The sequence below is a fragment of the Erythrolamprus reginae genome, chromosome 6 (genome assembly GCF_031021105.1).
Source record: "Erythrolamprus reginae isolate rEryReg1 chromosome 6, rEryReg1.hap1, whole genome shotgun sequence".
NCBI lineage: Eukaryota > Metazoa > Chordata > Lepidosauria > Squamata > Dipsadidae > Erythrolamprus > Erythrolamprus reginae.
The window spans coordinates 16,242,961-16,264,406 of NC_091955.1; the positions used below are offsets into that span (position 1 = coordinate 16,242,961).

General features: G+C 45.4%; 1 protein-coding gene across 3 annotated transcripts in view; it reads right to left on the reverse strand.

The window, feature by feature from the left end:
- CELSR1 (cadherin EGF LAG seven-pass G-type receptor 1) overlaps positions 1-21,446 on the reverse strand; it is a 252,181-nt gene that overhangs the window by 46,634 nt on the left and 184,101 nt on the right. For all 3 annotated transcript variants that reach the window (XM_070755356.1, XM_070755355.1, XM_070755358.1), the window contains exons 17-21: positions 20,653-20,747; positions 17,052-17,261; positions 12,339-12,522; positions 6,501-6,644; positions 3,019-3,220 (exon numbers count right to left, since the gene is read on the reverse strand). In XM_070755356.1, coding sequence (XP_070611457.1) covers positions 3,019-3,220; positions 6,501-6,644; positions 12,339-12,522; positions 17,052-17,261; positions 20,653-20,747 — 835 coding nt within the window. The remainder of the gene's footprint in view (positions 1-3,018; positions 3,221-6,500; positions 6,645-12,338; positions 12,523-17,051; positions 17,262-20,652; positions 20,748-21,446) is intronic.

Genomic DNA, 21,446 nt, shown 5'->3' on the forward strand with positions numbered 1-21,446 from the left:
GGGCCACCCGGCGGGCGAGGAGGCGGCCCTGGCCGAAGCGGCGCGGCTCTGGCTGCGGCACGAGTGGGAGCATCGGCACCGAGGACAAGTCCAGCTTCAAGCCTTACGGAGGGAGCTCGGGCTGTGGCGAGAAGACGGGATTCCGGGTGCTGAGCGCCACCCGCCCGCCGTTCACGCCAAGGACAGGCAGCCCCAGTTCCAGCGCCTCGACCTGCTCGCCCGGCCTCTTGCCCGGCGGGGAGAGCAAAGGCGGCGGCGGGAGTAGCGGAGGCGAGGCGGAGAATAAAGAAGCGGCGGATAGCTGGCGAGGCGCCGGCTAGAGGGCTGGACCCCGCCACTTTGCCGCTGCTCCCGCTGCCGGCTTTGCTGGGGTCGAGCACCACGCCCGGCGGCAGGAACTGCGGGGGGTAGCCGGCGTACGCTCCGGCTAACGAGCCCGGGTAGCTCATGCTGGCCGGCGGCGGCCACGGGAAAACGGTCTGGCCCGGCTTGTAAGGGGAGACGGGCGCCACCAAGCCGGCAGAGCCCCGCCTTGGAGCCCTCGTGGCTTTGGCTCAGCTCGGTGGAGAGGCCGCTGGAAGAAGCCAAGGGGCAAGGGCACATCCGACGGCGCGTCCCGTTTGGCTTCTTCCAGCGGCCTCTCCGCCGAGCTGAGCCAAAGCCACAAGGGCTCCAAGGCGGGGCTCTGCCGGCTTGGTGGCGCCCGTCTCCCCTTACAAGCCGGGCCAGACCGTTTTCCCGCTGCCGCCGCCGGCCAGCATGAGCTACCCGGGCTCGCCAGCTATCCGCCGCTTCTTTCTCCTCCGCCTTGCCTCCGCTACTCCCGCCGCCGCCTTTGCTCTCCCCGCCGGGAAAGAGGCCGGGCGAGCAGGCCGAGGCACTGGAACTGGGGCTGCCTGTCCTTGGCATGAACGGCGGGCGGGTGGCGCTCAGCACCCGGAATCCCGTCTTCTCGCCACCCGCCCGAGCTCCCTCCGTAAGGCTTGAAGCTGGACTTGTCCTCGGCGCCGATGTCGCTGAGCTTCAAGGGTGCGCCTTTGGACGTCTCTTTGTCGGCGCCACTGGACGCTGGAGAGCTTGGAAGAAGGCGACGGGTCCAGGTTGCCGATCAGGAGCAGCCCGAAGACGAGCCGGCCCCGGGTGCCCGGGACAATGTAAGACATACCCCCAAAGTAAGACACAGTGGGGCTTTTGGGGGTAAAAAGATAGTAAGACACTGCCTTACTATCGGGGAAACACGGTATACAAAGTTGAATGTGCACAACAGCATGTGAAATTGATTGTCAATCAGTGTTGCTTCCTAAGTGGACAGTTGGATTTCACAGAAGTTTTATTTAGTTGGAGTTATATTGTTTTGTTTAAGTATTCCCTTTATTTTTTTGAGCAGTGTGTGTGTGTGCATGTGTGTATGTATGTATGTATATATGTATGTATGTATGTATGTATATATACACCCCATCCCCGCTATATATATATATTGCCAATACGTATTTGACAAAACAAACAAACATCATCATCATCATCATCATCATCATCATCATCATTATTATTATGTCAATACAACACAGCAAACGAGATCACTATGCTGGATTTCGTATTTCATCACCAGTCGGGCGCTTCCCAAGCACCTAGAACTGCATGATGTAGCGGCGAATTATGTTTGCAGATCCCTTTAAAGCGGCCTTTTGCAATTGACAGATGGAGATTTAGTCAATTCCGATGGTTTTCAAATGTCCGCTGAGATCCTTTGGCACTGCGCCCAGCGTGCCAAGTATCACTGGGACCACTTTCACTGGCTTATGCCAGATTCGTTGCAGGACGATTATTATTATTATTATTATTATTATTATTATTATTATTATTATTATTATTATTATTATTAATTAGATTTGTATGCCGCACCTCTCCGAAGACTCGGAGCGGCTCACCACAAACCCTAATTTGTTTTCCAAACTGGTATCTATTTTATTGTGGATTAGTTTCTACGACAGTGATGGCGAACCTATGGCATGGGTGCCACAGGTGACACATGGAGCCATATCTGCTGGCATGCAAGCTGTTGCCTTAGCTCAGCTCCAATGTGTATATGTGTGCCGGGCAGCTGATTTTTGGCTTGCACAGAGGCTCTGGGTTGGCTCTCCCATCTCCTTCTGGGGGATGGGAGAGGGCATTTTTACCTTCCCCCGGCTCCAGGGAAACCTTTGGAGCCTGGGGAGGGTGAAACATGAGCCTACTGGACTGACCAGAATTTTGGAAACAAGACGTTTCTGGCCTCTGGAGGGCCTCCAGAGGGCAGGGGAAGCTGTTTCCGCCCTCCCCAGGCATTGAATTACGGGTGTGGGCACTCGCACGTGTGCGATAACACGCACCCACGCTCTTTCGGCATCTGAGGGGAAAAAGATTCACCACCATTGTTCTAGGATCATCCAGAACCACCAAGAGAAAAGTCAGCAACTAATTTCTCAGTAAACTTAAGTTTAAATGTACAATACAGTGTTCCCTCAATTTTCGCGGGTTCGAACTTCGCGAATAGCCTATACCACGGTTTTTCAAAAAATATTAATTAAAAAATACTTCACGGGTTTTTTTTCTATACCACGGTTTTTCCTGCATGGTGACGCCATACGTCATCACCAAACTAATAATTTTTGCAAACAAATAACAAAAAAATAATGATTATTGTTAAAAAAATAATTATGTTTATAAATATCAGGATCACTAAGTGTCTTATTTAATGGTGAGTACCAGTAATAATGGTGAGTAAATGGTTGTTAAGGGAATGGGAAATGGTAATTTAGGGGTTTAAAGTGTTAAGGGAAGGCTTGTGATACTGTCCATAGCAAAAATTGGTGTATTTACTTCTGCATCTCTACTTCGCAGAAATTCGACTTTCGCGGGCGGTCTCGGAACGCATCCCCCGCAAAAATTGAGGGAACACTGTATATGATTTGGTCATACATAAACACAATTGCCCAACCCAGATTTATTATTCAAGTATGTTAAAAGTATAAATTTTACCTTAAACTCCTTCGGTCAGGATCATAGTTCTTAGGCAGAAAATACCCCAAGGTTCGATATATAATTACCATGGCAATGGCATGCTGGCTGGAACTCTCTGGGTGCCGACGCTGTCTTTTGGCATGTATATTTTTATTATTTACAATCTCATCCTCCATCTTCAATAAAAGCCCATAGTTTGAAGGCTTTGTTGTCGGACCCACTGAAGCAAAAAACATGAGGCCAAATTATAAAATAGGATCCAAGATGTGGATTTATACTTAAAGCAGCAATGAGATTAGGATTACTATAAATTGTAATTGAAGATCAAACGTCCTCCTTGATCCACAGCTAACATTGGAACACCATCTTTCGGCTGTGGCGAGGCGGGCATTTGCCCAGGTTAGCTTGGTGCACCAGTTGCAGCCCTATTTGGACAGGGAGTCATTGCTCACAGTCGCTCATGCCCTCATCACCTCGAGGTTCGATTACTGCAACGCTCTCTACATGGGGCTACCTTTGAAAAGTGTTTGGAAACTTCAGATCGTGCAGAATCTGACCGTGAGAGCTATCGTGGGGCTTCCCAGATTTGCCCACGTTTCTACAACACTCCGTGGCCTGCACTGGCTGCCGATCAGTTTCCGGTCACAATTCAAAGTGTTGGTAATGACCTTTAAAGCCCTACATGGCATTGGGCCAGAATACCTCCGGAACCCCCTTCTACCGCACGAATCCCAGCAGCCGATAAGGTCCCACAGAGTTGGCCTTCTCTGGGTCCCATTGACCAAACAATGTCGTTTGGCGGGCCCCAGGGGAAGAGCTTTCTCTGTGGCGGCCTCGGCCCTCTGGAATCAACTCCCCCTGGAGATTAGAACGGCCCCCACCCTCCTTGTCTTTCGCAAATTACTCAAGACCCACCTATATCGCCAGGCCTGGGGGAACTGAGACACCTCCCCTAGACTTTTATATTTTATGTTTGGTATGTATGTGTTGTATGCTTTTAATTGCTGGAGTTTTATATATCTTTTTCTTTTAATATTAGATTTGTTTCACTGTTATATTGTTTTTTATTATTGTTGTGGGCCGCCCCGAGTCTTCGGAGAGGGGCGGCATAGAAATCTAATAAATTATTATTATTATTATTAGTAGTAGTAGTAGTAGTAGTAGTACTACTACTACTATAAAGTGTAATATTAATTTCATCTCTATTCTCGTAGACCAATGATGGCCAACCTATGAGACAGGTGCCACATGTGGAACACGGAGCCGTTGCCCTAGCTCAGCTCCAACGTGCATGTGTATGCTGGCCAGCTGATTTTTGGCTTGCACAGAGACTCTGGGAGATCGTTTTTACCCTTCCCCGGCTCCAGGGAAGCCTTTGGAGCCTGGAGAGGGTGAAACACGAGCCTATTGGGCCAACCAGAAGTTAGGAAACAGGCCATTTCTGGCCTCCAGAGGGCCTATAGGGGGGGGAGCTGTTTTCACCCTCCCCAGGCGTTGAATTATGGGTTTGAGCATTAGCGCATGCGCAATAGAGTGTGCCCACGCTCTTTTGGCACCCAAGATAAAAAAGGTTCGCCATCAATGAGCTGGGCTGGCGCAGCAGGTAGAGTGCTGTACTGCAGGCCACTGAAGCTGACTGTAGATCTGTAGGTCAGCGGTTCAAATCTCATCACCGGCTCAAGGTTGACTCAGCCTTCCTTCCTTCCGAGGTGGGTAAAATGAGGACCTGTATTGTGGGGGCAATATGCTGGCTCTGTTAAAAAGTGCTATTGCTAATATGTTGTAAACCCCCTGAGTCTGAGAAGGGCGGCATAAAAATTGAATAAATAAATAAATAAAATAAATCACTGTCCTAGACTTTTCCACTATCCCATAATGGCTTCCAACGTAAAAAAAAAAAATACTCTAAACCAACTGTATTGACAAAATAATACATTGACAAAATAATATATTCAAAATTAATCATTATGAGGCCAAGAAAAAAGAAGAAAAAAGAACCAGGCAAATTAAAAATTTTGATTTTTGGTACACCTGTTCAGCGAAATGAAAAAGAAGACACTACAGTAAAATAATAATAATAATAATAATAATTATTATTAATTAGATTTGTATGCCGCCCCTCTCCGTAGTACTCCGTAGTACTCTGTACTACTGACCACTATACTGGTCAGTATAGTTTCAACTTTAGTTCTTTTTCTTTTTCATCATCCTTAAGTATGAAGTCAAATTTTGTAGATGGAAATGTTAGGAAATGCATTGTTATCAAGTGTTAGCGTCGTGAACTTGGTCTCCTATAAGTCATACTTTCTCAAGCAATGGTTCAGTAGTAGATCTGTACATTGTTATTATTCCATTCTGAAAATAATTCTCAATCTCAGGATTTCAAAATATGCTTCTATTGAATTCTTAGAACATTCCAAAAGTTCAAAGTGATGTGACGGAAGTGATGTGCCGGTGCCTGGAGGCTGTTGGGGCCTGGATGGAGTGGCTGTGGGTTTTGCCTCCCAAGGACAATTCCATCTGTCCGTCCATCACCCTGGGGGGGGAATTATTGACCCCCTCAGAGAGGGTCCGCAACTTGGGCGTCCTCCTCGATCCACAGCTCACATTAGAAAAACATCTCTCAGCTGTGGCGAGGGGGGCGTTTGCCCAGGTTCGCCTGGTGCACCAGTTGCGGCCCTATCTGGACCGGGACTCATTACTCACAGTCACTCATGCCCTCATCACCTCGAGGTTCGACTACTGTAATGCTCTCTACATGGGGCTACCTTTGAAAAGTGTTCGGAAACTTCAGATCGTGCAGAATGCAGCTGCGAGAGCAGTCATGGGCTTACCTAGGTATGCCCATGTTTCACCATCACTCCGCAGTCTGCATTGGCTGCCGATCAGTTTCTGGTCACAATTCAAAGTGTTGGTTATGACCTTTAAAGCCCTTCATGGCACTGGACCAGAATATCTCCAAGACCGCCTGCTGCCGCACGAATCCCAGCGACCGATTAGGTCCCACAGAGTGGGTCTTCTCCGGGTCCCGTCAACTAAACAATGTCGGTTGGCGGGCCCCAGGGGAAGAGCCTTCTCTGTGGTGGCACCAGCCCTCTGGAACCAATTCCCCCCGGAGATTAGGACTGCCCCTACTCTTCCTGCCTTCCGAAAACTCCTTAAAACCCACCTTTGCCGTCAGGCATGGGGGAACTGAAACATCTTCCCCTGGGCATGTTTAATTTATATATGGTATGCCTGAGTGTATGTCTGTTAGTATATGGGGTCTTTTTTAAATCGTTAAATATTTTAAATCTGTTTAGATTATTTATGATTTGTTTCCACGTGTTGTGAGCCGCCCCGAGTCTTCGGAGAGGGGCGGCATACAAATCTAAGTAATAAAATAAAATAATAAAATAAATAAAAATAAAAAAGTTATTCTGTCTTGGAAATAAAGTTGCAATCCCAATACTTGGAGAAGATAGACGATTAGGAAGAGCTACCCTAAAACACCATCATACCTTTCCTGGCAGATGTTTTGAGCAAAGTTTCAGGAAACAAAACAGATGATTCCAAATCTTTCGGGTAATCTTCTTTGATTGTACTAAAATGTGGCACTCTAGCTCCCGTAAAATTCGCCTTTTCAAATATGTCGACAGCAATAACTAAAAAGAAACAATATAAACAATGAAACAAGAAATACAATTCACTTCTTTCACATGAAGCTTAAATAATCAAGTGATAGTTTAGTAAAGTTAACACTTTATTAGCTTTTTATACCATAGAGAAAGTTTAATGATATTTATAGGAATTGTTTTAGGAAGGAAGGACTCAAAATTGCAAATAAATTGTGAAGGCATTAACACACTTGTCCATTTTGGTGGTGCCATATTCCACAACAGAAACATGGTTTAAGCATTTTTAAGAATAGTTTTGTATATATTTATCTTTTTGTATGTGTTAGTTTTGTAGTAGTTTTGTTTGTTATTGTTATATTTCTTTGTTCGTCCTTTTATATTTAATAAAGACTATTTAAAAAAAAAACTAAAAAAAGAATGTGTTGGATATTTGACAACTTTAACTGGTTTCTCAGAGTCATTCTTCTATGTTCACATGGAAAATAGTAAAACCCCTGTCTCGGGGATAAAAATTAGATTTATAACACAATATATTCTACAGTTCAAATCAGTACAAGATCACATACTAATTGAAATCACTAGTACTAGTGATACCTCGTCTTACAAACGCCTCATCATACAAACTTTTCATGATACAAACCCAGGGTTTAAGATTTTTTTGCCTCTTCTTACAAACTATTTTCACCTTACAAACCCACCGCTGCCGCTGGGATGCCCCGCCTCTAGACTTCTGTTGCCAGCAAAGCACACATTTTTGTGCTGCTGGGATTACCCTGAGGCTCCCCTCCATGGGAAACCCCACCTCCGGACTTCTGTGTTTTTGTGATGCTGCAGGGGAATCCCAGCAACGCAAAAATGGGTGCTTCGCTGGCAATGGAAGTCCGGAGGTGGGGTTTCCCAGCGAGGGGAGCCTCAGTGAAATCGCAGCGTCACAAAAACACAAAGGTCCGGAAGTGGGGTTTCGAGGACTTCGGTGTTTTTGCGATGCTGCGATTTCACTGATGCTCCCTTCACTGGGAAACCCCACCTCCGGACCTCTGTTGCCAGCGAAGCGCTCGTTTTTGCAATGCTGGGATTCCCCTGCTGGTATTCCCCTGCAGCATCGCAAATACACAGAAATCCGGAGGTGGGGTTTCCCATGGAGGGGAGCCTCAGGGGAATCCCAGTAGCACAAAAACGGGCGCTTCGGCTGGCAAAAAGGGTGAATTTTGGGCTTGCACGCATTAATCGCTTTTCCATTGATTCCTATGGGAAACATTGTTTCGTCTTACAAACTTTTCACCTTAAGAACCTCATCCCGGAACCAATTAAGTTTGTAAGATGAGGTATCACTGTAACTGGTTTCTCAGAAACCCAGCCCCATATTCTAGCATAGAAGTATGAACAAGTTGCTGTATCAATCCAGACTACTTATTCATTTAATGTATATGTTTATACAAGGTTCTCAGGGCTGCAGACTTTCCCACCCTTACTTGAAGAGGTCAAAGACTGACCTCCAAGGCTTCTGCAGAGGCAATGGAGAGATTCTACCATTAGGCCTCAGTGCATCTTGAAATACTATTAAGCTGTTTCTGTAGAGCAGCAATGTCAGTGAGAAATGTCTTTCGCAATAGAGATGTAGAAAAATAAATATACTTCAAGAGCAGGTGTCTCACTTTGGCCTGGGGGCTGCACTTTGAAGTGATTATGATGGATGGCTGCCTCTAAAAGTTCCAAGATGAATGGCACAGTTGTGGGGGATGGGAATAGATGGTAATTTTAAGGATCCAAACTCATAGAGGCTGGAGACATTTAATTTTGCCTTTCTTCCATGAAAAATACCACAAATACCACAGTCACTCATGCCCTCATCACCTCGAGGTTCGACTACTGTAATGCTCTCTACATGGGGCTACCTTTGAAAAGTGTTCGGAAACTTCAGATCGTGCAGAATGCAGCTGTGAGAGCAGTCATGGGCTTACCTAGGTATGCCCATGTTACACCAACACTCCGCAGTCTGCATTGGTTGCCGATCAACTTCCGGTCACAATTCAAAATGTTGGTTATGACCTTTAAAGCCCTTCATGGCATCGGACCAGAATATCTCCGAGACCGCCTGCTGCCGCACGAATCCCAGCGACCGATTAGGTCCCACAGAGTGGGCCTTCTCCGGGTCCCGTCAACTAAACAATGTCGGTTGGCGGGCCCCAGGGGAAGAGCCTTCTCTGTGGCGGCCCCGGCCCTCTGGAACCAACTCCCCCCGGAGATTAGAACTGCCCCTACTCTCCTTGCCTTTCGTAAACTCCTTAAGACCCACCTGTGTCGTCAGGCATGGGGGAACTGAGACATCTCCCCCGGGCATATACAATTTATGAATGGTATGTGTGTATGTATGTGTGTTTAGAAAATGGGGTCTTTTAAATGTTTTTAGTAGAAATTTAGATTTGTTGTAAACTGTTTTTCACTTTGTTGTGAGCCGCCCCGAGTCTGCGGAGAGGGGCGGCATACAAATCTAAATAAACATAAACAACAAACAACAAATCATTCTGATAAAGCCCAGAAACATTATTACTGAATCCTGGAGGCTGCAAATGGGAGAGGATTGCATGCAATTTCACACACCCAGAGGAATTGGGGCCATTTTAATTTCAACAATTCTAGCTAACTTTTCTTTCTAAAATAATGCAACAGTGCAATAGTTGATTATAAATTGCAATTGTCCTGTCGAAAATGACAGTTTGCATTATGAGCTCATAACTAGTGTTGAGCGAACTCAACGAAGTTCGGGTTCGGCGGGTTCGGAAGAACTTGGCGGCGGAGTTCGGGTAAGTTCGCAGAACCCGAACCCCAACACTTCTGGCCCTGCCCTCCCACCTTCGCCAAAGCAGCACATGGCCGCCTGTCTCCTTTTATTTCTTATGGAAAAGCCTTGGACGCCACATAACATTGGACCAGAATATCATGGCATCGGACCAGAATATCTCCGAGACCGCCTTCTGCTGCATGAATCCCAGCAACCGATTAGGTCCCACAGAATCGGCCTTCTCCAGGTTTCGTCAACTAAACAATGTCGGTTGGCAGGCCCCAGGGGAAGAGCCTTCTCTGTGGCGGCCCTGACTCTCTGGAACCAGCTCCCCCCAGAGATTAGAACTGCCCCTACCCTCCTTGCCGTTCATAAACTCCTCAAACCCCACCTTTGTCATCAGGCATGGGGGAATTCAGATATCTCCCCCGGGCCTATATAATTTATGTATGGTATGTTTGTAGGTATGTCTGCTTAAAAATGGGGTTTTCTTAACTACTTTAAATTTAAAATTGTAAATTATTAGATTTGTTATGAATTGTTTTATTATGTTGTGAGCCACCCCGAGTCTACGGAAAGGGGCGGCATACAAATCTAATAAATAAATAAATAACATATCTGAACTGTACTGGTTAGAGTTAAATGAGGTTTAGAAAAAACAGGGTTTAAATCTTATTTCAACCATTTCATTTTCATTGAATGAAAAGAGTCGTTCTTCTATGTTCACATGGAAAATAGTAAAACCCCTGTCTCGGGGATAAAAATTAGATTTATAACACAATATATTCTACAGTTCAGATCAGTACAAGATCACATACTAATTGAAATCACTAGTAGAGAGGAACAAAAGCTGTACTTAGACAGAAGGAAGCCCCCCTCAGTTTATTACAACTTAGTTCCTGACTAAACATTCCTAACTTCATTCTCAAAATAACTTGCAATTTCCTGACATTAAATGGAGCCAATTATCTGTTGACTGTGGCATTCACCCAGCCCTCCTATTTGTCTTCATGTACAAATACAGAAATTTAATGTCAAAACTAGCCCTAAATATTTTCTTCAGTTCCTTTTTTCTCATTCTCATTTAATCTCCTTGTCAAAGTCTTCAGCAGTTGTTAAATTCCCTGTCAGTGAGGCAATTCTTTACTTACCGGTATTTACTTATTGAATTTAGAAAGTGACATGTCTATCACCTATTATCTTCCTTTTGGGGGGGGGGTGTCACCAATCCATTTCTACACCTACTTCCTGTAACTCTTGTCTTGTTTTCAGTTTTAATTGGTTATCAAGTACGTCCCTATATTTCCATATTTTACCTTCTTTTAAATCTTTTGTTATTAGTATACCAAGGTCTTTAACCGAGTGGGAATTATCTGTGATAATTTGATTATTCAGTTCGTATTTGGAGTTCAGATTCTTCTTCCCAATGTGTAGGACAGAGCATTTGCTAGTTGAGATTTGGAGTTGCCATGCGTTAGACCACTCAGAAACAGCGTCAAGGTCCTGCCTGCCAAACTAATGCAAGCCACCTGGGATTTGCTTGTTTCCCACAATTGTTAGAAGGCAGCAGGAAATTGCAAGGTTGTGCTTTCTTAACAAACCACAACCCTCACCTGACAACGCCAATGGAAACAGCTAAGAGATGCAGTCATGTGACATTATGCTTTACAATTGCATTACTTAGCAATGAAAATTCAGGTACAATTGTCATAATAATTCTCCGACTATCTGTGCAGACATTTTTAAAATGAATATTTAATATTTAATACCAATCAGTCAATTTCTGCTCCAATTCTAGCTACACTTGGTTGACTCAGCCTCCCATCCTTCCAAAGTCGATAAAATAAAGACCCAGAATGTTTGGAGGCAATTATGTTGACTCTGTAAATTGCTTAGTAAGGGCAGGTTCAAACTTCGCGAAACGGCTATACCACGGTTTTTCAAAAAATATTAATTAAAAAATACTCCACGGTTTTTTTTCTATACCACGGTTTTTCCTACCCGATGATGTCATACGTCATCAGCAAGAGTCACTTCTCTCTCTCTTTCTCTTTCTTTCCTGTCATTCTCTGCTTCAATCATTTTCTCATTTCTCTTTTTTCTCCCCTTTTTTCTATCATTTCTCTCTCTCTCTCTACCTTCCACTCTCCCCCCTCTTGCTCTCTCTCTCTCTTTCTCCCTCTCTCTCTCTCTTTTTTCTATCTCGCTCTGTCTGTTGCTCTCTCTCTGTGAGAACGCCTGCCCCGCCTCTCCTGCAGCCCCCTTGCTGATAGCTGGGACGAAAGCGCTCTCAGTTAAGGGACTGCGAGAGGGGCGTGGCGGGCATTCTCAAAGCGCTCAGAGCGGCTAGCGGCCGAATGAGGACGAGAAGCCGTAGCTGCCAGCGCTGCTGCAGGAGGACCCATGCCCCAAGAAAGCAAGTGAGAGGGGCGGATCGGGCGGGTGGGGGTAGCGGCAAGGGGGCCGGAGGCGCTGGGGGGCGGGGGCAGCCGACATTCAAAACAATCTTTGCTGGCCTCTGCACTTTTGTTGCTCCCCGCCCCCAACTTCAAGCCTGGCTATTTGCGCAGCCTTGGAAAAGGGTCCGCGGGGGTAGTTTTTGGCTGTCAATAGCCAAAAATGGTGTTTTTACTTCCACATCTCTACTTCGCGGAAATTTGACTTTCACGGGCAGTCTGGGAACGCAACCCCCGCGAAAATCGAGGAATCACTGTATAAGTCTAAATGCTATTGCTACACTTAGTGTGAGTTTGTATTGCCCAAATGCTTGGGCGTTTTCAGGCACAAAAGAGATGCTTTAAGACAGCGATTGTGAATCTTGGCAAATTTAAGACATGTGGACTTCAACTCCCATAATTCCCCAGCCGGCAATTTGAGAAAAAACTGCTTTAAAAAGAGGTAATTGAGAGAAAAAATGACCACAAGAGGCAAGAACTTACTCATGTTTGCAGCAATGATAACAAAAGGTTTCATGTAGGTTTTTTTCATGTTCTTTGCCAGATTGTGAAAATAATCTTCATAGTGTTTCAGTAGGTGAGCGGTACCCCCTTCTGTTCTCTGGATGTGTTCCCAAAGATCTTCCGTGCGAGGATCCAGTAAGGCACTACCGGTTTTTATGATATTCTAGGAGGAGGAGAAAAAAATAAGTAACAATATCACATTTATGGTGGAAAGAAGCTGAACCTAACCCTAACCGCAGTGGTCTCCAACCTTAGCAACTTGAAGACTTGTGGACTTCAATTCCCAGTTTTTGCTGACTGAGGAACTCTGGGAGTTGAAATCCACAAGTCTTAAAGTTGCCAAGGCTGGAGACCTCTTCTTTATGCAGTCTACCTTTGAAAAGTGTTCGGAAACTTCAGATCGTGCAGAATGCAGCTGCAGAACACTCCGCAGTCTGCATTGGTTGCCGATCAATTTCCGGTCACAATTCAAAGTGTTGGTTACGACCTATAAAGCCCTTCATGGCATCGGACCAGAATATCTCCGAGACCGCCTTCTGCTGCATGAATCCCAGCGACCGATTAGGTCCCACAGAGTCGGCCTTCTCCGGGTCCTGTCAACTAAACAATGTCGGTTGGCGGGCCCCAGGGGAAGTGCCTTCTCTGTGGCGGCCCCGACTCTCTGGAACCAGCTCCCCTCCAGAGATTAGAACTGCCCCTACCCTCCTTGCCTTTCGTAAACTCCTCAAAATCCACCTTTGTTGTCAGGCATGGGGGAATTGAGATATCTCCCCCGGGCCTATATAATTTATGTATGGTATGTTTGTAGGTATGTCTGCTTAAAAATGGGGTTTTCTTAACTACTTTAAATTTTAAATTGTAAATTATTAGATTTGTTATGAATTGTTTTATTATGTTGTGAGCCGCCCCGAGTCTACGGAAAGGGGCGGCATACAAATCTAATAAATAAATAAAATAATGAAGCTTTCCTTAAACAAACACAAACTATGATTATTTTATTTTCAGAATTTTGCTCTTTGGTGATGTTTACCTTTTTAATATATGTGGTAATTTGGTTTTTCAATGTTTATGTGGTACCTCAAGATACGAACCCCTCGTCTTATGAACAACTCGTGATACGAACCCGGGGTTCAGAAAATTTTTGCCTCTTCTTACGAACTTTTTTCGAGTTACGAACCGGTGTTCGGAGACAGCTGGGAAGCCGCGCGGCTGTTTTAAAAGGTGACAGCCGGGCGGCGGGGCTTCCCAGCAGCCTCCCGAACGCCGGTTCGTAACTCGAAAAAAGTTCGTAAGAAGAGACAAAATTTTTCTGAACCCCGGGTTCGGTTCGGGAGGTTGCTGGGAAGCCCCCCAGCCCGGCTGTGACCTTTTAAAACAGCCGCGCGGCTTCCCAGCTCTCTCCGAACGCCGAACGCGGAAGTTCGGCTTTGGCGTTCGGCTTCGGGAGACAGCTGGGAAGCCGCGCGGCTGTTTTAAAAGGTCACAGCCGTGCTGGGGGGCTTCCCACCACCACCCCGAACCCCGAACCTGGAAGTTCGGCAAAAGTTCGGGGTTCGGGGGGTGCTGGGAAGCCCCCCAGCGCGGCTGTGACCTTTTAAAACAGCCGCGCGGCTTCCCAGCCATCTCCCGAAGCCAAACGCCAAACCCAAACTTCCGTGTTTGGCGTTTGGAGGCTGCTGGAAAGCCGCGCGGCTGTTTTAAAAGGTGACAGCTGGGCTGGGGGGCTTTCCAGCAGCCTCCAAACGCCAAACGCGGAAGTTTGGGTTTGGCATTCGGCTTCGGGAGACAGCTGGGAAGCCGCGCGGCTGTTTTAAAATGTCACAGCTGGGCTGGGGGGTTTCCCAGCAACCCCCCCAGCCCGGCTGTGACATTTTAAAACAGCCGCACGGCTTCCCAGCCGTCTCCCGAAGCCGAACGCCAAACCCAAACTTCCGCGTTTGGCATTCAGAGGCTGCTGGAAAGCCGCGCGGCTGTTTTAAAATGTCACAGCCGGGCTGGGGGGGTTGCCGGGAAGTCCTCCAGCCCGGCTGGGAAGCCGCGCGGCTGTTTTAAAAGGTCACAGCCGGGCGGCAGCGGGTTTTTTGCGGTTTTTGTTTTGGTTGCACGGATTAATTGACTTTACATTGTTTCCTATGGGAAACAATGTTTCGTCTTACGAACCTTTCGTGTTACGAACCTCCCTCTGGAACCAATTAGGTTCGTATCTTGAGGTTCCACTGTAATTTTATTTACCAATATAATAGTTTTAGAATTTTACACTGCATTATTGCTACAGTATGGGGAATTGATAACTGCTCAAACAAACAAACAATAAATAAAACAGTTGAGGTGCGGCGACCAGAACTGTGTACAGTTCTGGTCACTGCACTTCAAGAAGGATATACAGTAATCCCTCGCTACTTCACGGTTCATCTTTCACGGATTCACTATTTCACGGGTTTTCAAAGGGGGCTTAAGTCCATTGAAAAGTTTAAATCCATTAAAAATTCATAAAATTCTTCTATACTACTACTGTACTCTATTAAAGAAACTGGTAGGATATCACATGTAGTTCCAGCTGAGAAACATTATAGAATGACTGTTTAATGCAAAGGGTGGGTTTTAAAAGTCCAAATATTCATTAAATACATTAAAAAAAATATTTCCTCTACTTCACGGAAATTCGCTTTTCACAGGTGGTCTTGGAACGCATTCCCCGCGAAAAACAAGGGAACACTGTAATGGAATTGGAAAAGGTGTAAAAAAAAAAGGGTAACAAGAATGATCAAGGAAATGGAGCACCTCCCTCATGAAACCAGGTTGCAATGCTTTGGTCTCTTCAGCCTTGAAAGACGGCGTTTAAAAGGTGACTTGATAGAAAAGATGGATAGAGAAAAATTATTTTCTCTATCACACAATACTGGGACGAGGGGGCACTCCCTAAAACTGGTAGGTAAGAAAGTGAGGACAAACAAAGGGAAATATTTCTTCACCCAGAGGGTCATTGGTTTATGGAATTCACTTCCAGAAGAAGTCATGACAGCTGTCAGCCTAGATAGCTTCAAGGCAGGATTACACAGATTCATGGATGCCAAGTATATCGGTGGTTATTGAAACGGATGTCCAAGCGCCGCCTCTATGTTGGTTGAGGCAGGCAGGATTCCCTTGGGTACCATTTGTTGGGGGTCAAAGGAAAGGGAGGGTTATGTCTTCTCTTTCTTCTCAAACTGTGTGACACAGAATGCTGGACTCAATGGGCTTTGGCCCAATTCAGCACGGCTCTTCTTATGTTCTTAAACCATCTGTCATTGGCTGTTGGAAAAGGCTCCTCAGAATGCAATAAGCAGTCAAGAAAGCAAATAAATGGATTATCAAACAAAATTCTCACTTGAGGCGCAAATGACCAAGCTTAATTATTTCATTTCACCTTATGTGAAGACCTATATCTCTGGAGAAGGCTCTAATGCTGGGAACGAAAGAATAAGAAGAGGATGACCACAAGCAAGATGGACGTATTGTATTTTATTTTGTTATAAGCCGCCCTGAGTACCAAGTGTTTTATCCCGCAGATTGAAAACCAAGAAGAAATCCACTCGCTGATATTTTAAAGCAACCTTTTTATATAGAAAGCATCTTTTATACAAGCCAAATTCGTGCATGTGAATTCATCTTGGCAGCTTCTCAGTGAGAGGAGTTAAAAGATAACAGACAGGATCAAAGCTAATTTGCACATTCCTTTATGAGATAGAGATTCTTCAGTTCCTGCATCAGCTGGCAAAACCACTGGCCCAGTGTATCATGATGGGCCTGGCTCATCCTCCTCAGAATCTATCATTACCAGAGTTGGTCAAGGACCACTCACACCACCAAGGTATTAGGTGACATAGAAGTATGTATGTATATAAGTATATATAAACAAACAAACAAACAAATAAGAGAACTGATGGATGCAGTGTTGGATTATTATTATTATTATTATTATTATTATTATTATTAATAATAATAATTAGATTTGCATGCAGCTCCTCTCCGTAGACTCGGTGCGGCAATCTGAGAAGTTAGATTGTCATGCACGAATCCCAGCGACCAGTTAGGTCCCACAGAGTCGGCCTTCTCCGGGTCCCGTCGACTAAACAATGTCGTTTGGTGGGACCCAGGGGAAGAGCTTTCTCTGTGGCGGCCCCGACCCTCTAGAACCAGCTCCCCCCAGAGATCAGAATTGCCCCCACCCTCCTCGCCTTTCGTAAGCTCCTTAAAACCCACCTCCGTCGTCAGGCATGGGGGAATTGAGATATTCCTTTCCCCCTAGGCCTATACAATTTATGCATGGTATGTTTGGTTTTTAATAAGGGTTTTTTAATTATTTTAAACATTAGATTTGTCATATGCTGTTTTTTTATTGCTGTGAGCCGCCCCGAGTCTACGGAGAGGGGCGGCATACAAATCAAATCAAATCAAATCAAATCAAACCAAACCAAACCAAATCAACAAACAAACAAACAAACAAACAAACAAACATTCCCTAACTTTTCCAGATTCATTGCCTGGTGCTCAGAGGAGAAGTGTGGGAAGAGGGGATGGTTTTGTGTGAGGGGCAGCCAAGCCATTCTTGCTGGCCCACCACTCATGAGACCTGGTCACAAATAGACCACGGCCTGGTAGTGGGCCGCAGCCCGCAGGTTGCTTCCTCACTGTCAGTTCAACATTTCTTACCTCATTAAACTCCACATCTCGTGTTGCAGCCAAATCAAACCCTTGTTGCTGGCTCTCATACTGCAGCACCCTGATCATCATCTGGTAGGCTATCCGCACGTCATTTCCATAAAAGGAACTTGTGTGGTTTGTGGCATTCTGAAGCACTTTCGCTATCTGCACGGACTTTTCGCCGTTCATTTTTGTCTCATTGTGGAGAAATTTCTCATTCTGACCGAAACAAACAAAGAAAACAAAGGCAAATGTTAGGAAACAGATTTCATTTGTTCTTTGTTAAACTTTATGAAGGAGTGCACGATTCATCCCTTTAGATTCAGTTTGTCAGTTGGCTCATCTATGACTCAGTGGTTCTCAACCTTTCTAATGCTGTGACCCCTTAATACAGTTCCTCATGTTTGGTGACCCCCAACCATAAGTCTAGCGCCAATTCTCCCGACAGAGCTTTAAGCTGATTGGCAGGAAGGTCAGAGGGACACCCCCACTGTAAACATATGATTGGTTGGATTGTAAACATCTGTTCCAAGGCGCCAGAATAGAAGCTTTACTTCAGTGGTCCCCAAACTACGGCCCGGGGGCTGGATGCGGCCCGCAGAGGCAATTTATCCGGCCCGCGGCAGCCCACGAGATTTTATCAATAGATATAATACGCTCCTGAATCTCCTGTCAACTCACCGCGGTCTGCTGCTGAGCGAGGAGGCGGTACAGAGGCAAGGGGCAGGGAGGAAAACGGGCCTGCAATTGCCCCCTTTTTTGGCGCCTTTAGAGAGAGAAACTGTTGCTGCCCTATGGCAGAGCAGCAACAGTTCCTCTCCCTAAAGGCGAGAAAGCAAGGGGCCAATTGCAGGCCCGCTTTCCTCTCTGCCCCTTGCCTCTGCACCGCCTCCTCCCCACCTCCTCCTCCATGGTGAATGGACAGGAGATTCAGGAACCCCCTCTGAATTCGCCCGAATGGAGGCGGCAGCGGCTTCAAGAGACCAACAGCCGGTCCTTCTCGGCGCTGTGTTGCTGCAGCCTCCGAGCTCCGCTGCTGTCCCTGGGCACTGTTACCTCTAAGTTGCACTGAGAGAGAAAGAGAGAGAGAGCGGAGAAGAAAGGAAGAAGGAGAGATAGAAAGGGATAGAAAGAAAGAGGGAGATAGAGAGAGAGGGAGAGAGAGAAAGAGGGAGAGATACAAAGAGGGAGAGAGAAAGAGAATGAGGGAGAGAAAGAAAGAGAGAGAAAGAGAGAGGGACAGAGAAAGAAAGAGAGAGAGAAAGAGGGAGAGATAGAGAGGAAGAGAGAAAGGGGATAGATGGAAAGAGTGAGAGAGAGAAAAAAAGAGAAAAATGAGAAAATAATGGAGAGGAAACGAGGGAGAGGAAAATGAAACAAATGAGAGAAGGAAGAAAAAAGAGAGAGGGAAGAGAGAAGTGGAGAGGAAGGAGGGAGGGAAGGAAGAAAGGAGAAATGGAGGGAGTTTGTTGATTTAAGTTTAAATTTACTTGTTAATAAAGAAGTATAAATTACTTTATTACTTAATTATTTAATTACTTCTTTATTTTAAATATTGTATTTGTTCCCATTTTGTTTTTTACTTTAAATAAGATTTGTGCAGTGTGCATAGGGATTTGTTCATAGATTTTTTTTATAGTCCGGCCCTCCAACAGTCTGAGGGACAGTGAACTGGCCCCCTGTGTAAAAAGTTTGGGGACCCCTGCTTTACTTCCTAACACCGTGGGAAATTTGTCTGTTCCCACGGTCTTAGGTGAACCCTGTGAAACGGTCATTCAAACCCGACCCTCAGGATGAGAACAACTGCTCTATGTGGTAGAAATGTAGGCCAAGTTGTAGGTTTGATTTACACCAGTTGTGGCTTGTTGCCGATTTGGACTAGTTTGCCCGAACAAGTGGCGGAAATTTTCCCCCGCTCACCGAACTGGCAGCAATGGGCAGCGTTCCATGTCCCTGAACCAGTTCTCTGGTCACCACTTCTGGAAAGCGGCTGGCAAAGAACCCTCTGCATATGTGCAAAAGCTTCTGCGCATGCGCAGAGGGTCATTTCCCCGATGTGACATAGGTGTGTGCCAGGCGGGGTTGCCATTCCTGGCGTTCCCGGTGTGCTGCACATACAGCTTCGGTTTCGTGGCATGCCCGTGCATTTGTCCTGGTGAGATTTTGTTTCTGCGCATGCACAGGAAGCAAAATCTTGTGAGGGGACACACATGCATGAGATTTCATTGATGTGGCTTATGACCATTTTTCACATGTATGACCCTTGTAGCACCCCCCGTGGTCAGGTGATTTACATTTGGATGCTTGACATATTTGTGACGTTTGTACTGTCCCAGAGTCATGTGATCCCCTTTTGTGACCTTTTAACAAACAAAGTTAACGGAGAAAACAGATTCACCTAACAACGGGGTTATTAATTTTACCACTGCAGTGATTCACTTAACTAAATGTGGCAAGAAAAATCGTAAAATTGGGCAAAGCTCAACAAATGTCTCACTTAGCAAAATAAACTCTGGGCTCAATTATAGTTCTAACTTGAGAACTACCTCTAGAGCTAGTCCTCAACTTACTTCCACAACTAAAACTAGAATGAGCCATGGTAGCGAAGTGGTTAGAGTACAGTACTGCAGGCTAATTCTGCTGACTGCCAACAGTTCAAACCTAACCAGGCTCAAGGTTGACTCAGCCTTCTATCCCTTCCAAGGTCCCACAGAATTGGCCTTCTCCGGGTCCCGTCGACAAAACAATGTCATCTGGCGGGACCCAGAGGAAGAGCCTTCTCTGTGGCGGCCCCAACCCTCTGGAATCAACTCCCCACGGAGATTAGGATTGTCCCCACCCTCCTTGCCTTTCGCAAACTCCTCAAAACCCACCTCTGTCGCCAGGCATGGGGAAATTGATTCTCCTGGGCCGCTTCTGCTTTGTGTATGGTCTGTATGAGATGCATGATTGTTTTTATATTAAGGGGGTTTGGGGATTTGTACTGTTTTGTTGTGAGCCGCTCCGAGTCTGCGGAGAGGGGCGGCATACAAATCTAATAAATAAATACTAAATAAAACGAGGACCCAAATGTTGGGGAAAATAAGCTGAATCTGTAAACCACATAGAGAGGGAAGTAAGCACTATAAAGCGGTATATAAACCTAAGAGCTATTGCTAGTATTAGAATTTCCATGGCTAAGAAGGTAGTTATTAAATGAGTCACATCTGATTTTTTTTTTTTGCTCCAGTTAATAAGAGAATCACTGCAGTTGTTATGTGAATTATATGATCATTAAGTCAATCTGGCTTCCGCCCATTAACTGTGACCATTGGACACTTGTTGGGAAAGTCAGAAATTGAGACAATTTGACTCTGAAACTCCGCAATCATCATATATTCATGCAGGTTGTCAAGTGCTTATATTTTGATCATGTGATTATGGGGATGCTGCAATGGTCGTAAGTGTGAGGACTGGTCATAAATAACTTGTTTCAGTGCTGTTCACCTTTGAATGGTCACTAAATGCTTGTAAGTCAAGGACTACCTGTAAATGATACATTCTCCAAAAATATTACCAATATCTATGAAACAATTAATATACCACGTTGAGTAGAGAACGCCACTCTTACCATGATTTTAAGAGTCACAAAGTCAACGGTAGTGCAGTTAAAAAGTTCAGGGGACAGCCAGCCTTTCTCACTGCTGCAATGCCGCACAGCGGTCCCTTTAAAAAGAAAACCGATTAGTAAAAAATGCAAATGTTTTACCATCGTGTTTAGTTTGTAAGGAATTTATCTTTTTGTAACTTTTTACCTTACAGAAATATATTTTGTTTTATTTATTAATTGGATTTATATGCCGCCCCTCTCCGAGGACTTAACGATTATGTACAATTATAGGTGAGAAGCACTTCTAATTGTAATTTTTTAAAAGGGCATTTTACAACAGAATCCTATTTATTTATGTTGATGGAGTTTGGTGGGGGTGGCAGTTTAACCCGTTAAATATCTCCGGGACCGCCTTCTGCCTCACGAATCCCAGCAACCGGTTAGGTCCCACAGAGTTGGCCTTCTCCAGGTCCTGTCGACTAAACAAAGTCGTCTGGTGGGACCCAGGGGAAGAGCCTTCTCTGTGGCAGCCCCGACCCTCTGGAACCAGATACCCTCGGAGATTAGGATTGCCCCCACCCTCCTTGCCTTTCGTAAACTCCTTAAAACCCACCTCTGCCGTCAGGCATGGGGGAATTGAGACATCTCCCCCCCAGGCCTATATAGTTTATGCATGGTATGTTTGTGTGTATGTCTTGCTTTTTAAATAAGGGTTTTTAAGATATTTTTAAATATTAGATTTGTTGTACATTGTTTTTATTATTGCTGTGAGCCACCTCGAGTCTATGGAAAGGGGCAGCATACAAATCTAATAA